The 18,410-nt window shown below is 36.8% G+C and overlaps 1 protein-coding gene across 1 annotated transcript in view; it reads left to right on the plus strand.

Annotated features, from left to right (window-relative positions):
- Impg2 (interphotoreceptor matrix proteoglycan 2) overlaps positions 1-18,410 on the plus strand; it is a 53,636-nt gene that overhangs the window by 563 nt on the left and 34,663 nt on the right. Inside the window, exons 2-8 of the mRNA XM_090331045.1 lie at positions 5,136-5,434; positions 8,958-9,124; positions 9,892-9,923; positions 10,028-10,051; positions 12,451-12,500; positions 13,989-14,071; positions 15,948-16,109. Coding sequence (XP_090187171.1) covers positions 5,136-5,434; positions 8,958-9,124; positions 9,892-9,923; positions 10,028-10,051; positions 12,451-12,500; positions 13,989-14,071; positions 15,948-16,109 — 817 coding nt within the window. The remainder of the gene's footprint in view (positions 1-5,135; positions 5,435-8,957; positions 9,125-9,891; positions 9,924-10,027; positions 10,052-12,450; positions 12,501-13,988; positions 14,072-15,947; positions 16,110-18,410) is intronic.

Raw genomic sequence — 18,410 nt, forward strand, 5'->3', positions numbered from 1 at the left:
ATCATCTTTCGTTGTATTCTAGTTATACAGAATTGTTCACTCGTGGTACAAGTATTTCTCTAATCTTTTGCAACTGACAGTATCCTGTGGAAATTTTGTAACTGCCAAGAGCTGTTAAAAAATTCACCTCTCCAGTGTAGCCTAGTGCTTACCTAGCATGCACAAAGTCCTGGGTTTGATTCCTCCTTACCACATACTGTCCAAGGACAATGCCCCAGCCTGGAGGACTGGCAAAAAAAAAAAAAAATAAATTCTATTTTGATATCTTTTATTGTTTCTTTTCATTGTAAAGAGCATTTTGAATGCCTACAGTGCTTTTTAAAAACATTAACAAAATATTAGAGGGTCAGGAGCATGGCCTAGGCATGGCCTAGTGGTAGCATGGCCTAGTGGTAATGTGCTTGCCTAGCATGCACCAAACCCTGGATTTGATTCCCTGGAACCACATACACAGAAAAGGCCAAATATGGTGCTGGGGTTCAAGTGGCAGAGTGCTAGCCTTGAGTATAAAGTGTCCAAGGACAGTGCCCAGGCCCTGAGGTCAAGCCCTAGGACTGGCAAAAAACAAAAAACACTTCTCTGTAAAAAACCAGCTGCTTCTATGGAGTGCACACTAGTTCTGTAAAAACAGAATACAGGGCCAGGAGCGGGGCCTAGTGGTAGAGTTCTGCCTAGCATGCGTGAAGCCCTGGGTTCTATTTTTTAGGTACAACATACATACAAAGAAAAAGCCAAAAGTGGTGCTGTGGCTCAAGTGGTAGAACTCTTGCTTGAGAAAACTCAAGGACAATACCAAGGCCCTGCCACACACACACACACACACACTGCAGAATATATTTCTTTTGAGGACTAAAGAAGTCAGTCAGTACTTCTGACTGAAGATTCTTGAAGATATGCTTGGTTTTTATTTTGTTTTGTTTTGCCAGTTCTGGGGCACCACTTCTCACCTGCTGAAAGGATAATATAGTTATTCATTCTCTAATACATGCTTCTGTAAATCATTTTTACTGCCATTATTTGTATACATGTTTCCCTATAGTCTATCAATTCAGTTAGTCTGAAAATAGTTCATGTATTTAGTATGTAAGTAGTATTTAGTAAGCACTCAATAAATTATCTTTACAAATTTGGAATTAGGTGGGGATGAGGTTCCATGCTCTTTATCTTAAAAGCAGAGTTTAACATTTAATTTTAGATCTTATTGTTATCTTTATGTACAAAGCAGTGGCCATTCAGCAAAGGTAGTATATAACTGCAATACATTTTCACCAGCGTCACCCCTTTCATCATTTCCCCCATCCCACTTAACCCTAATCAGCTTCTGATTTGGGACCTCTCTTTCTCTCTCCTTTCCTTCCTTCCTTCCTTCCTTCCTTCCTTCCTTCCTTCCTTCCTTCCTTCCTTCCTTCCTTCCTTCCTTCTTTCCTTCCTTCCTCTCTGTTTCTCTCTCTCTCTGTTTCTCTCTCTCTCTCTCTGTTTCTCTCTTCTCTCTGTGTCCCCCCACCCCCCATCTCTTGGCTTTAACTCAGGGCCTGAACACAGTCCTTGGCTTTCTCAAGGATAGAGCTCTACCACTTGACCCACAGCACCACGTCTGTCTTTTTCTATGTATGTGTTACTGAGGAATCAAATCTGGGTCTTTGTGCATGCTAGGCAAGCACTCTACCACTAGGCCAAACTCCTGGCCCAAAATTTGCTTCTTTGTTGTTGTTGTTTTTGGTTGGTGGTAGGGCTTGAACTCTGGGTCTGAGCATTGTCTCAGAGCTCTTTAGCTCAAGGCTAGTGCTCTACCACTTAAGCTGAATTGCCATTTCCTTGTCAAGACCATTATATGATATCTATATCTGTATATCTATATCTGTGTCAGATCTGGTGCTTGAACTCAGAGCCTCCCTGAGATTTTTGTTGTTGTTGTTCAAGGTAGTATTCTACCATTTGAGCCAGAGTTCCACTTCTGGCCGTTTTGGTAGTTAATTGGAGATCTGAGTCTCATGGACTTCCTCCATGGGCTAGCTTCAGACCTTGAGCCTCAGCTTTCAGCCTCCTAAGTAGCTAAGATTACAGTTGTTATGCACCAATGCCCACTGCGAAATATTTTTTTTTTAGATATTCACAAGTTTAATTGTATGATTTTCAGAGCTATACTCTTCAAAAGGCAAAATTATTTTCCTAAAGAAGTAGTTAGAGCCGGGCATGGTAGCTCACGCTTGTAATCCTATCTACTCAGGAGTCTGAGATCTGAGGATTGTGGTTCAAAGCCAGCCCAGGCACTAAAGACCCCTAGACTCTTATCTCCAATTAACCATTAGAAAAATGGGAAGTTGTTGGGAGCCAGAGTGGAATCAAATTGTACCTTGATTTGCATCAGACAATGGCTTTATTGTCTTATTGTTTTATGGCCTTATTCTGTTTAAATGACCTGAGATTTACCATATGAATGTAACAGCTGGAAGTTCCCTGGTTTCGAGAAGGGATAGAAGGCTGGAGTTGACAATAAACGGGGGAGCAGTTTTTACCTGGGCCGCAGACCTCCCGGACCTGATGTGTTGGTCTCTCTTCTATTTTTTCAGTCCCTGCCCCCTATTTCAGGAACCCCAATTTGCTGCCGGTAGGCTCCGGCAGGAAGTGAGGCTGTGGCTTAAGGGGTGGGGTGGTAGCTTTGATCTGAAAAGCTCAAGGACAGCACCCAGGCCAAGAGTTCAAGCCCCATAACCAAAGTGGGGAAATAAAGTTACAAATGAATACTTGCAAAACAAACAGTGGTCTCTAGATTCTACGAAGTCTTCATGACTGAGGATCTCCACGACTAGCGACTCCAGTCAAATCTTAGAACTTTGGGGAAATGTTCTTATAATATTTACAGATTTGTTAGTAGTCTCTTGAAAATTGTATTGTGTACAAAATGTTTTTTTAATGAAAGCTCAACTATTTCTTTCGAGAAACTAAACATTATTTAGATAATCTGTAAATTCCAAAACTATATATAGTAAGATTTTTAAGATATTTTGTAATATACGACAATAAATTTCTTTCATTTTCGATCTATTTACCATCTGCTTCTGCCCTGTTCCAAGAGCTTCTGCCCTGTTCCAACAAGTTTCTTATGTCTTTTCTGAACAGTATGATTTTTAAATCTTACAGATCATGACCAGGGATTTTATTCCTCCTATCCATAATCACCCCAGCACACTGAAATGCTCTTGAAGGCACAGGTAAAATACCTCATCCATAAACTCACTCTACTTTTCCTGGCTGAAATGAATCTAGTTTATGGTTTCTCATTTCACAAATGTATGGCAGTCACCACCATACTACTTTATATCGTCAATAAGATTATTTTCAAAGTGTTAAGTTAAAAGTTACATCAAATGTCATTCTTTAGCCACTTCAGCTGCACCTCCAGGCCTGTCTTTTTGCTAGTTAATTGGAGATAAGAGTCAAATAGATCTGCCTGGGCTGGCTCCAAATTGCAATCCTGAACTGAACTCCCAGCCTCTTGAGTAGTTAGGGTTATAAGTGTTGGAGCCACTAACATCAGCTTCATAAAAAAAAACAACCCAATATAGGTTTTTTTTCCCCCCTTCCTTCCTGCCTTGTTCCCCTCCTTCGCCATCCCTGCTGTACAAAGCAGTTAACGTTCAACTAGTCAGTTTATAAGTTTTTGTTAGCTTTTTATAAGGACCAATATGAGATTTATTTGAGGCTGTTTTGAAAAATATGATTGGTGAATTTTTTCTAATGTAACATTGACTTAGCTAGCAGGAATTGACAAGAGAAATGTGGTATCTCTTTTATAAGACTTACCCCCCCACCCCGAGAACCTCTCTAAATATGCATAAAATAAAATATCCATTATTTGAAAATAAACTTTTATTTTCACTGGGGATTATGACCAATTTAGAGGCTCTCTACTAGGTTTATCTGATAAAAACAATTGGAGTAAAACAGTTTTCTATCATCCTCTTATGGGAATCCTTTCTTGATTAACAGTTAAGAATTCCTCCTGTTGATAAACACCCTGAGCCTCACATTTGATTGTAAATGAAGCAACAGGCTATCTTTACTCTGTCTTTTATACTCCCCATATCTGCTGGCCAGCATTAATCTAAGCAATGGTGTGAGGATTAAATTACTTCATTGTTAATTAATACTCAGTTTACTTAACAATTCCTATGCTGCTCCTTCATTTGATACCTAAGAAAGAAGACAAAATAACTGGCTTTACAGTGAACGATTTTTTTCTATGAAGGGAAATTTACAAGACATTACTTAGATTTCTTGAAAAAAAATGAACCTGTGACTCTTATCAGACTTGACTCGTAGATTAAAAGAACTTTGCGGAGAAATAAACACTGAATTAGAAATGAAATAAACAGTTTGTAAATGAACTGCTTAGTAACAGCAAGAGTGTGTCAGTAAAGAGCTTAGCTCGCTAGATTAAAGAAATCCTCTCCCATCTGTTCTAATTATCTTATCTCTCCTGCCTTCCTATCATGCTGATTATTTCAAGGAAGAAGTGAGAGCTATTTTGAAAGGACATTTTTAAAATTTATAATGGTTTCGGGGTCGTGGTCTGTTCTCAAAAATAAACTTTTAAATGTTGGGCCTTTTCTGTAACAATTTGTTACTGGAAGTTTCAAGTCTTTTAATGTTCAGTTAAGGGATTTTTGCCTCTCATTTCTTTGATCTCGGCCTAGATCATTATGTTAACTCTCTTTGGGAAGATTTCTCTGCATATTTTGATATTTTTCCTTATAGAAGGCAATTTTTCATTCTTAACAGGTATGTTTTCATCTTTTTATATAGCTGTAGCATATTCTAAAATTATTCGATGCATGATTGCTGTGAGAAATTGTGCAAATATGACTCAGTCTTTGATGCTGCTTTGTATAAATTAAAAACATCTATTTTGCATTTTACCTCTTCATTAATAATTCCAGGCTCAAACTTACTTTCTCTAATTTTTTACATTGAAATACTTGATTTTAATAACGATATCAAATTAAAGGAGTGGGAGTTTGCGGAAGACTGGATATTTTATTCCAATTCTTAGATTTGTACCTCTTTCTACACTGAGTATTGACCATTAGATTCAGAATACAAATGTGGCCTAATGTCAATTTTTGTTGCCTTAGTGCTATATCTTTGTTAGGAGCCTTGATATGCTTTGACTTCGTAATACAAACCTTTATGTCTTTAGAAGAAAATCAAGAATCCAAGAGTACAGTTGCTTTTCTTCTGCCTGAAGAATCTACAGGCGTTCTACTTGCTGAAAAGCAACAGATTCCAGATCACCCAGAAGCGGAGAGACAGTGGTTACTTCGAAGGCGTAGGCGGCGGCGATCTATTCTGTTTCCTGATGGAGTGAAAATATGTCCAAATGAAAGTGTTACAGAGGCTATGGCAAACCATATGAGGTATTTTAAAGTGCGAGGTAAGTTGATATCCCAAATCCTTAGGTCCCCTGATGAAATTTATGATCTATTTGTTGAGCTGATTATAGGTCAAATACCAGCTTATAACTGGATAAGGTACAATATATAGTCTCTATATTATAGTAATTTACCTAAAAGTACCCATAACACATATTTACCTAGGTATACTCACCTGTTTGAATATTTAGTTGATTTATAATGAAAATATTTCTTTATTTTGTAGTTTTGACATTCCACAGGTTTCCATGGGTTGCTCTCTAGTTACCATTCAGAAAAGTTTTTGTGTTTTAAATAAGGTACTTCCTTTTTATTAACCTTGTAAAGTTTATGTTTTAAGTCTAGAGAATATGTATGTTTATTTTTATTAAATAATTAAAAACATTTGCAGACCTATACATTTCAGCAGTTACAATATTAAAATTTAAATTTGAATGGCACCCCATATTAGTATTGGGTCAATACCTATATCACAAAACATCTATAAAATAAAAATTGATATGGTAATATGTTCATAAACTGGTGGAACTTTTTTAAACTATAACTTTAGTGGGCACAAACTTGAATATATTTTATACTTTCATTTTCAATAAAAATGATTATTTTATCTTCAAAGAGTATTGACTAGTAACTTCCATTGCAAAGTGAACATAAGAAAATAAAATGAAAAAAAAGGGAATGGGCATAATGTATAGTGGGAAATCTGTTAGTCTGTACAATGAAAAAATGTAGATATTCTGATTATGAAGGCAGAAATATTGTTTAGCCCACTTAATTTTCCCTAGCACAAAAATAAGCTACTATTCAATTAGACTTTTCCTTTTAAAACATTTATTTCTAAATGTAAATTGAAGAGAAAAAAAAACTATGAAGTATATTATTCCTCTCCCTCAGGATCAATGATTAATTAGGGAAATATTACAATATATTTGATGTTCATGAAGAATTTTAGATCAAAGATAAGTATCCGTGTGCTTATTTAAAATATAAGCATAAATATATTGTATAAAGTGCTTCATCATAATATTTTTAATATGTATACAATGTACTAAACATTCTGAACTTCTTTTCCACCTGGCTCCCTCTTTTCTTTTCCCAGACCTGGGTCTTGAACTCAGGGCCTGGGCACTGTCCTTAGACACTTTTTGCTCAAGGCTACTGCTTAGCCACTTGAACCTCAGTGCCACTTCTGGCTTTTTCTGAGTATGTGGTACCAGGGAATCGAACCCAGGGCTTCATGCAGGCTAGGCGAGCACTTTACCACTATGCCATGCTCCCAGCCCATGGCCCCTCCTTTTTTTTTTTTTTGCCAGTCCTGGGCTTGAGCTCAGAGCCTGAGCACTGTCCTTGGACTTTCTCAAGGCTAGAGCTCTACCACTTGAGCCTCAGCACCACTTCCGGCTTTTTTCTATGTATGTGGTACCGAGGAATCGAACCCGGGTCTTCATGCATGCTAGGCAAGCACTTTAACCACTAGGCCAAACTCCCGGCCCCATGGCCCCTCCTTTTTAACAGTTTTTTGTTGGGTTTTACTGTGTTACTTTTATACATGTCTATAACCGTACTTCTTCTGTAATAATCACCCTCCCTACCTTGCCCTTTCCTCCTATCTGTTGGATCCCTTCTAACAGTCCCTTGTTATTATCATGTAATTATTATAGTAATTATAATAATAGTAATTATTATAATAATTATCATCCTAATTTAATTGTACAAAGGGGTCTCATTATGATATTTGTAACAAAATATAATGCACATTGATCAATTTTACCTATCCATATTGTCCTTTCTTAACCACTCTCTCCTTTCCTCCTCCTTTTTGGTGAATTCTATTATGTTTTATATATATATATATATATATATATATATATATATATATATGTGTGTGTGTGTGTGTGTGTGTGTGTGTAATGAATTTCTGTATAATTCAATCTCTGTTACCCTTTCCTTTGTTTGAATATTTGTTGTTTCTACCCAAAGAGTCCACCTTTTACAATCATGTAATTATTACTTTTAAGGTGTAGATTCCATATACAAGAACAGGTGTGTAATATTTGTAATCCTGAACTTGGATTATCTTTCTTAACATGATGAGTTCCGGTTCCATCCATTTTTATGCAAATAATATTTCATTCTCCTTTATGACTGAACTGTGTGTTCCATGTCTTGGCTGTAGTAAATAGTGCTGTTTCAGTGGTATGCAGGTAGCTATTTCTTTTATATGTTTCTTTGGATATATATTCAAGAATGATGTAGCAGGATCATAATGGCTAGACCAATTTTCATTTCTACTGACAGTGTAAGAGTATTCTTTCCGGGCCGGGAGTTTGGCCTAGTGGTAGAGTGATTGCCTACCATGCATGAAGACCCGGGTTCGATCCCTCGGTAACCCACATACATAGCAAAAAAAAAGCCGGAAGTGGTGCTGAGGCTCAAGTGGTAGAGTGCTAGCCTTGAGAAAGTCCAAGGACAGTGCTCAAGCCCTGAGCTCAAGCCCAGGACTGGCAAAAAAAAAAAAAAAAAAAAAAAAAAGAGTATTCTTTCCCTTATCCTATATATCTTTAATTAGCAATTGTTTGTATTCTTGATGACTTCCATTCTGACAGGGTAAGATAGAATCTATGTTGTTTTCATTTGCATTTATTTAAAAAAAAAAAAAAAGAGTCTCAAGGACTTTAGTGTGATCCTCAGATCTCATCTTCCTTTTTAGCTAGGATTACAGGCATAAGCCACTGCATCTTTTTTTTTTTTTTTTTTTTGCCAGTCCTGGGCTTGAGCTCAGGGCCTGAGCACTGTCCTTGGACTTTCTCGAGGCTAGAGCTCTACCATTTGAGCCTCAGTACCATTTCTGACTTTTTTCTATGTATGTGGTACTGAGGAATCAAACTCAGGTCTTTGTGCATGCTAGGCAAGCATTCTACCACTAGGCCAAACTCACAGCCCCTCCAGTGTCTTTTTGAAATTAAAAATAAGTGATAAAATTTCAAAGGAGTGGATGCCATTTCATTTATGCTACTATTTTGCAAAAAAAAAAATACTCTAGGCATTTTAAAGTTCCCAAGCTATCCAGAAAGGCTGAAGAGCTGAGTTTTAAAAGTGCAGTTTAAGAAAGTCACCTATAAAAATTAGGGAAACTTAACATGAGTTTCTATTCAGAGAATGCTTGGTTAAATTACAGTAAACTTAACATCAGCTATGCCTTTGCAAAACATGAACGTGGACATTCTTTTAAGAGATGAGGACTGTTAGTAATCTCTTAAGAGATTACTAAATCCCCTTTGAAAGGAAGAGAGTGAAGCATACAACAAATTATCATCAGAACTCAAAGTCCTTATAGATATTCAGAGGACTTTAACTGAGTTCCACTCTCATGTCCCTCCAGAAAGGACACTGTGGGCAAGAGTCTCTTGGGGAAATGATTGTTCTGAATGATTGTTCCACTCATTGTGAGACCCTTCCCCACCCTCGGGCTGTGTTAGGTCAGATTAGTTTTTGCTAAAAACTTTTTTTCTGTCCCTTTTCCAGTATGCCAGGAAGCTGTCTGGGAAGCATTCAGGACTTTTTGGGATCGACTACCTGGGCATGAGGAATATCGTTACTGGATGGATTTGTGTGAGGATGGAATTACAAGTATATTTGAAATGGGTACCAATTTTAGTCAGTCTGAAGAACACAGAAGCCTAGTCATGAAGGTATGTGTTACCTTGAGGAAAGGAATTATGTGTTGTAGTAGCATTCATTCACAGCTGAGATCAAAAGGAAGAAAGATGTATACATGCGTGTGTGCGTATGCACGCGCGCGCGCGCACACACACACACACACACACTCACTCACTCTTGGGTTAATCCTTTGGAGGTTTATCTATGTACCCACAAAGAGGAAACAGAGATTTGAAACTAGGCCTTCTGACTTGCAAGTCTGTTCTTTAATATCACATTGATCTTAAAATAAAACTACAATTTAGAAGAATCTTTGTTTTGGAATGCCCTGAGTTGGAAAAAAAATCCAGTTACTAATGAGACTTGTCTTTTGAGTTTTAGAGAACCAGATATATTATTATATGTACATGTGTATAGTGTTGCAGGATGTTCTTTGATTTTGAGTTTGTAGCAGATGAATGTAAAACTCTACCAATGTCCAACTTTAAACCTTTATCAAATGATTATCAAGTAAAGTTTGTTAATGTGTACCTATTCTGAGAGAGCACAGCAACTGTGGGGCACATAGAGACATTGAGTGTTAAGAAAATCCCACAGATACAAAACCAAGTTGTCATCAATAGTATCTATATTCATTATTTGTATGTCACAGACAAAATTGTTTCACCAAAAAATAGTGATATATAGTCTATCATGTTAGGGAATTAGTGTTCTCTTTGGAATAAGTTTTATTCACTGCTTTACAACTGCCATCAATTCAGTCATTTATATATATATATATATTTTTTTTTTTCCTTAGAAGCTGACTTATAGAAAGGAAACTGTACGCAGGTAACTATGATGTAATTTTTTTCCCTTAAGTTCATCTTTGGCAACAGAGATGTATTGTACTATTCACCCCTAATTTAATAGTTCCTTTTCTGTTTTCCTTCCAGTTCTTGCAAGGACCAGACCTGTGAGTAAGTATCAACTCTTTCTCTTCTTGCCTCCTTGTCTTCTGCTATACCCAATGCTTGTTTACTGTCTGATCTGACCAGGTGACAGATATGTTCTTCCCTCTAGTAAGAAAAAAGAGTGATGGCTTATATAGAATGATCTACTGTTACTAAAAAGTAAAGGTTAATAATGATATTGTTTAGAAATGACATACTTTGATAGAAGAAAGTCTGTCAAATAATGGGTGGTGATGTGGATCACTTTCGTAAACTTGAAACAAAGGAATAGTGCAACCTTGATGAATTCATTAGTATAACTGTAGAATCTTATGAATCCATGAATCAGATTGTTTCCAGCTCTTAGACAGTAATTGTACAAAGAATACAAAAGGTCAGTACTACTGACGTGAAAGATTTTACATTCAGTCCATCATCAGAATATCAAGATTATACCAGCATGTGGGTGATAGGAAAGCACTGAATAGGTTGAAAAATCAAGCAATCAAGTCAGTGTCTAGAGATCCAGCCTGAAGAACAGAGTCAATGTAAAAGAATACAGGCAGGAAGTAATGCATCTAGGTTTCAAATTGAACATTAGGAAGGAGCTGGGACTCTGTGGTTTTAATCATTCATACAATACATGATGTCACCAAACCCATGCTGGGGCTTGAGATTCATCCATCTACCATCTAACCATGTATATTGTTTAATCTACCTCTGTGTTCCAGTGCTATGGTGAATGACATTTTAAGGGATCCCTATAGGAGGTTTAACTAATACGAACACATGAAAGGATTTGTGTTGTTCAGTGTTCTTTACTGCCTTTTGAAAGGAAAATGAGCAGGTGGGTGAAGGATTAAGTTTTGGAGTGTTAGCCAAACAGTTTCAATTACTGACTTTCCTAAATACTTTCATTAAGCTGCTATTTACATTCAGTAAGGTGAATTTCTCTCAAGTAAGCAGACTTGCTAAATGAGAGAATTTTTTTTCAGGAACAATTTGGCCTATCTTAGATAATGAGGCCTGATTTTGAGGGCTAATTTGATTTTGATGGACAATTTGACTGAACTTGGATGATGTTAGATTTCTCTATCATTTCTTCCTAATACCTCCTGGTAGCTTCCAACTTCCTGTTTTTGTTGTCATGTTGTATTTTGGTGTTCCTTTGACTTACTGTGTTCTTTATATCTGATTGCTGTCCATAGATCTTCAACCCTGATCAGGTTTCTTTTCCTCCTCCTCCTTAGACCTTTACACACTTTAACTTTTAGGTCATTTAGTTATATGAGTCACTATCATTATGATCACGAGTATTCTTCTAGAGATTATGTGTCAATTATAGGCCAACTCTGAAGCTATGAATTAAGATTGATAAAAATAGGATTTGTGAGGGCCAGGAGTTTGGCCTAGTGGTAGAGCGATTGCCTAGCATGCATGAAGACCTAGTTCCATTCCTCGGTACCACGTACCTAGAAAAATCCAAAAGTGGTACTGAGGCTCAAGTGGTAGAGTGCTAGCCTTGAGAAAGCCCAAGGACAGTGATCAGGTCCTGAGTTCAAGCCCCAGGACTGACAATAAATAAATAAATAATAGGATTTGTGGGATTAAATGGATCCCTTTTATATCACAGATCATCATTGGTTATTTCTGTGATTCTAACATTACTCTCTGAATGTGGTTAGTAATATTGCCCTCTTACAGTAGTTTTCAAAATTAAGCCAATTAACCAAGATAAAGCACTTAACATAGTGCTTGATACATAATAAGGGATTTTATTTATTTAATTTTATTTTTTTTACCAGTCCTGGGGGCTTGAACTCAGGGCCTGAACGCTGTCCTTGGGCTTTCTCAAGGCTAGAGCTCTTCCATTTGAGTTACAGCACTATTTCCAGCTTTTTTTCTCCTATATATGTGGTACTGAGGAATTGAACCTGGGACTTCATGCGTGCTAGGTAAGCACTCTACCACTAGGCCAAACTCCTGGTCTGGGATTTTATTTTTTATTATTTTGTGGTGTGTGTGTGTGTGTTGGGGGGTGTTTGTGTGTGTTTCTAGGGGTTGAACCTAGGGCCTTACACATGGTAGTCAATCATTTTTCTACTAAGTTAATATCCCTAGCTCCTCATAGAGCTGAAATTCTTTTCTTATGTTATTATAGTATGTGGGAGCATCTAGAATATTTGTCTAGCATATTTCAAATATTCTACCACTGAGCTGTATTGTCATCCTGAAGTTTAAATTATCAATGCCATTCTGTTGAATGGGACTTTAGAACTTTTAGAAACTTTACTATTTGGTACTTTGGTTTCAGAATGTTTATTTATTGATGTAATAGTTATTTTAGTTTGGAAGACAACCCCCAGAATTCACAGTAAACCTTTATGTTTTTACTATTTTTTAAGCTATAAACATTATTTTTCTAGCCTTGAATTGTCATCTCCAGTTCCTTCTGGTGGTACCTCAACATTGAAAGGTATGCTCTTGTACCTTTGTTCGCTCTTCTTCAAAATTTTCACATATCCAGTGTCTCTCTATTATTCAACAGTCTCAAGAAAAAGTAATAATTTTTCCCCCGTTTTATGTTATAGATACTTAAGATTTATGTTAGGGTAAAACAAACTAGACCACAACTTCAAATAAAAATCTGATATTATGAATTATTTTTATAGGAAATACTTTGTTAAAAGGCAGAAACTTTTGAGCCAGGAGTTTGGCTTAGTGGTTAAAGTGCTTGCCTAGCATGCACGAAGACCCGGGTTCGATTCCTTGGTACCACATACATAGAAAAAAGCCAGAAGTGGTACTGAGGCTCAGGTGGTAGAGCTCTAACCTTGAGAAAATCCAAGGACAGTGCTCAGGCCCTGAGCTCAAGCCCAGGACTGGCAAAAAAAAAAAAAAAAAAGGCAGAAACTTTTAGTCAGGTACTGGTGGTGGCTCACACCTATAATGCTAGCCACTCAAGAGGCTGAGATCTTTGGATCCCAGATTGAAGCCAGCCCAGGCAGGAAAGTCTGTGACATACTTGTATCTCCAGTAAAGTACTCAGAAAAGGCTGGAAGTGGTGCTGTGGCTCAAGTGGATCGCTAACCTTGAGCACAAAGGGACTCAGGGACAGTGCCCAAGCCTGAGTTCAAGCTCTAGGACTATCACAAAAGCAAAACTCAAACCCCAAATAAACAAACAAAAAGAAACTTTCTAGCTCCTCTATTTGTCATTTGTCCTCTAGTTTCTCAGAGTAATGACTTTTCTGTTAGTATTTTGTGTATAGTTGAGCATGTTCATTTTTTACTTGTGTATTTCTTGTAAATTGGTGATAGTTCTTTTTTTCCTCTCTCTCCTTCCCTCCCTCCCTCCCTCCTTCCCTTCCTTCCTTCCATGTTGGTGATGGAACTCAAGGTTTCATTCATGTTGGGGAAGTACTCTACCCCTGAGTTCTACTTCTAGTCTATGTCTTTTATTTTTAATTTAATAAATTTTTTTTGTTTCAGAAATTTCAAACATATAGAAACTAGACTAGCACGATATAGTCGTTTCAATGTTGTTATCATAGACATTCTCCAAACTGATAAACTTCCCCTTTCCACTCTGTTTATATCTCTATCTGATCTCTTTGTTGTATAGTTCCTAAGAATAGAAATTTTCTGTTTGTAGTAATACACCTACTTCCTGGTGAATGTAACTGTAACCCATCGATACATTACCCCGACAATAAAAAAAAAAAATTCTGTTTGTGTCCCTAGCTTCTAGCATAGAATTTGCTTAGAGTTGCTACATATAAAATCCCACAAATGTTTGTTGTCTATGAAGACTGACTGTCTTGAGGTTGAAATGGACTGAATTTTAATGTGGAAAACAAAGGACTTGTAAGGACAGCTTTCAAAGTCAGTTCCTTATTTCCTGATAGGAATTCTGACTTCTTCCAGGTCTAATTTCATATACATAGTTTTGTTTTTCTTTTTAGGTACTGCTCTCAGTGTTCCATATTCCAGGGTGGCCTCCTCTGATGGTGCCTCAGAGAGTAGTATGGAGCCCCCACAGGAGACTGTGAGTCCTGTTGTTTTGTTAGCTTCTAATGAGAGCAGGCATTAAGATGGAGTTTATAGTCCATTGCTGAGGATACAGAACTTCATTTGTATCCTGCTATGAACATCATGGATTCTGAAAATAGCACATCCTATAATCCTAAAGAGTTAAATCTGTTACACTGGCAAGTTTTGGGTGAGAAAAGGTGTCAAATTATAAATGAAATGGTTTGTAATTTGAGGCATTCCCTCTGTGATAAACCTATCCCATAACAGCCTTATACACATTCTATCCCTTGATAGATCAAATCTATTGTGTTTGCCTTAGAGTGAAAGGATATAGATTTTATGTAGTTTATAATTTTAAAAACAATCATGTTTTAAAAATATTTATAAAATTAAGTAAAATATTAAAAAATTAATAGTTCCTATCAATGATAGTACTCAACAACATCGAACTCTAAAATTGTGTGTCTAAAAAAAGCCACCAAACCAAACTAAAAAGATCACACATGAAGTTCTGTTAAGTCTGCATTATAAAAATTAATGTGTTCATATATACTATTACTTACCACAGAGCAGAGTCTGTCTTAAAATATTGCCTAGAAGGATGCAACTGAGTTATGTTGTATGTTCTCTTCCAAATTTTGGCATGTGAAGTAATGTGACATTGGATTAAGTAACTCTACTTTGTCTCCTGGTCTTTGCTGTCACTGGACAAGTTTGGTGGTAACTTGGAATCATTACTTGCACTCTAAGTGCTACTGGTTCAGTGTATGTGATGCTAGCATTCAATAAGTAATTGTCAATAAATGACTTAAAACATAGTTCTGAACTGGTGGATGATGTTGGTCGAGATGAGGTTTTAGCCATGTTTTGCACAGCTGGTCTCAAACCAGTTCAATCTCTACCCATTTTCTGCTTCCTATGTAGCAAGGATTACTGGTGTGCACTAACATACCTGGCCTTCAACACAGTTTTGACTCTACGTAGAAAACTGAGAAATATCCTCTTTTTTTTTTTGTTGTTGTTGATGGTCCTGAGGCTTAAACTCAGATCCAGGCACTGTCTAATTTTTTTTTTTTTTTGGCCTACGACTAGTACTCTACCATTTGGACCACAGATCCCGCCCCCACCTTTTTTAGGCCAGTGTTTCAAAAAATATTCTGGTATAGGCCAGGAGTTTGTCCTAGTGGTAGAACGCTTGCCTAGCATGCACGAAGACATGGGTTCGATTCCTTGGTACCACATACATAAAAAAAGCTGGAAGTGGTGCTGTGGCTCAAGTGGTAGAGTTCTAGCCTTGAGAATGCTCACGGACAGTTCTGAGGCCTGAGTTCAAGCCCCAGAACTGGCAAAAGAAATCTTCTGGTATATGAAAAAGTGATTAATATGTTCCTCTACAAATACATGTCTGTGTGTATCATGAAGACTTTTTAAAATGAGTTTCAAACAGTACAACTAATACAACTCACAGCAGCGACAACTCATTTTTTTACTCACTTTGATAGTTTTTTTTTGGTGGAAAGTTTTCTATCTTCCCTTGAACTAGTCAATGTATGTTCTAAGGAATGTATGACTGCACAGCCATTTTAATGTTATCCAATGTATTGTTAGGTTATTATGCTTTTACTTATTTTTAAATTTTATTTTTAGCTTTAAGTCATTGTACAAAGGAGTTGTCAAGATTCATTGAATTTATACACTACTATGTTGAATGGCAACTCCATTGTCTTATCTTAAAGTGTAATCAGTTTGTTCCAAGATCAAATTCTATGTGAAAATCATCATCCTAAGTTGCACTGGTACAGTATCTGGAACTCAAGGGAAGTCAATAAACACACTCACTGAGTGAATGAATGTTGCCATTTATTGTTCTTTATTTTTAAAACATCTAGATTAGCAATGAAATTGAGGATGTGGTAGAAGAGCCCACAAAACCAGCATCTGAACAGATTGCAGAATTCAGTATTCACCTTTTGGGGAGACAATATAGAGAAGAACTTCAGGACCCCACAAGTTTTCATCATCAGCATCTTGCAGAAGAGTTTATTTCAGAGGTGGGTGATTTTGTGTGCTCCGATGTACAGGGCAGTTTTCTGAAGAAGTCCATTCCTCATATTCACAACATGATTTAAAGGTAGGTTTAGGACTCACACTGACTAGCTCATTGTTGCCTCGGTCTATGGATTTAACCATTTCTTCAGAAAGCTTTGTAGAAAGTACATAAGAAGAGAAGTTGTCAATGAAACAAAATCTTGCCATCTGTTAACAAATGCTCTTTCCAACTGAGGCTGTGTAAGCAAAGAAGAATGAGCTCTGTGTGTTTGTGAAAATGAGCATCTCTGAATATCTTTTATGCATTGTCTGTTTTTGAAGGTACATTGAATTCTATTTCTTTAAATTTCAACTTCAATATTTTGTCTTAAATTGAAAGATTTGGAGCAATTATCTTTAAATTGTACAAAGATTAGAAGCACAAAAAGATATATAGTAAAAAAAAATCCCTCCTATCTCTGAAAATTAAATTAAATTGTCAAGCATTTTAATTTATCATTTTCTATTAGCTACAATGGAAGAAGGAATTCCATTTAACAGAAATTATTAACAAGAGATAATTATTAAATTGTCAAGTTTAAAGTATATATTTCTGTTTTGTACACTAACTAAATATGAAGTTATATTATGGAAGGATCATTACTTTATACAAGATTCCAAATGTCTAAAATTTGTAATAGTCTCAATTGCTTAGCAGTAGTATTCAAAATCATTTTAAATAAGTACAAAATTTTTATTCTCAAAGTGGTGGCTCATGTCTGTAATCCTAGCTACTCAGGAGGATGAGATCTGAGGATCAAGCAAGGTTCAAAGCCAGTCCAGGCAATACAAAGCCTACAAAGCTGAGAGACTCTTATCTCCAATTAATCACTGGAAAATAGGAAGTGGGGCTGTGGTTCCAGGATAGGGCGGTAGCCTTGAGCTGTAGAGCTCAGGGACAGCACCCAGGCCAGAGTTCAAGCCCCATGACCTCCCTCCCCCCCAATTTTTTTATATTCATATTCATTTATTACTATTTCAGTTCTTTCAAATCATTTTCATTCTCATTGGATAAGGCATGAGTTTGTTTCTGATGAAAAAATAGACATGTCTCAAGTATTTAGTACCAAGATATGGGAAAGGATACCTATGATTTTTTTTTTGTAATGTGTAATAGCTAAATGTTAGAATATAGTTTCTTCCAAAATTCCAGAATCAAGAAAACTAAATAATTTTTTCAGGTATTTTATAAATGTATCCTTTAGAAAACCATGAGTTAGACTGTGCCATGACTGTGCTTTTTGGAAAAATTCATTGCAGGCCTTAAACCCAAGATTTCCAGTTAGAAATAGCCCGTACTGGGCTTCCTTGTAATGTGTCTTTGTTTTTGTTCAGTAAGGCATTGAATGTCATCTCCCCTTCTCTGTCTGATGACAGGGTACAGAATCCTGTTTATTTCTTTTCCATTTCCTCTTAATTTGGTTCCTTTTGGCCAAGTTTGTCAGTTCTGTTACCTGGTATTAATTTGCTCCCCAGACACTGTCTCCAGATGGGAAATAAAAATATGCATCTTTCAGCCAAACAGCATCATTTCACCCATCAGACATGGGGAGTGTAGGCCAGACAATTAATTTTCCTAGCCATGGGCCAAGTTGCAAGGCTGTATGGTATGTGGAAGAAATGTCAGCCAGGCTGGTGGCCACCTGGCATCAGACAGAGTCTTGACTTGGCTGTCTGGCGTTTCTGCCCTTGGATTAAGTAACCTTTAAGAGGTTTCACTGTTTGGGTAAACAATTGCACGAAATGACCACAGGTTTAACAAAAGTCTAGTGAGTACTCTGAAAAACATCTCCTGCAGAGACTTTATGAGACATACTTTATGAGAAGAAAGGTAAGAGGAAGGAGGCTCATGGTAAATCTTGGGACAATACTAACTATGATGTCAACAGGAAAAGAAGAATATGATAGGCTTATGAGGTCTGTAACCTGAAGTCAGTCATGAGATTGATGTAGTGTCCTTCCATCTGCTTTAATGCAAGGGCACAGTGTTTCTGCAGGCTGTGTTCTGTCTGCTTCTAGTAAGCTTCTTGATAAACAGCTTCATTTTACAGATGAGGCTCAGGAAATCAAATTACCTGTTAATGGTCATTTCATCTTCACCATGAACAGAAAGTATTATCAGGTCTCTCTGCCTTCCATAGTGTATACTCATTTGTGTATACTCAGTGCCTTCATAACGTAAAGCAGAAGTTGTGATGAATTTTATAGTTTCTCCAGTCTTGATCCTAATTCTCAAATATCACAAGACAGGAGAAAGATGAAAA

The sequence above is a fragment of the Megascapheus bottae genome, chromosome 1, assembly GCF_031878675.1.
Source record: "Megascapheus bottae isolate mThoBot1 chromosome 1, mThoBot2.hap1, whole genome shotgun sequence".
Taxonomy (NCBI): domain Eukaryota; kingdom Metazoa; phylum Chordata; class Mammalia; order Rodentia; family Geomyidae; genus Megascapheus; species Megascapheus bottae.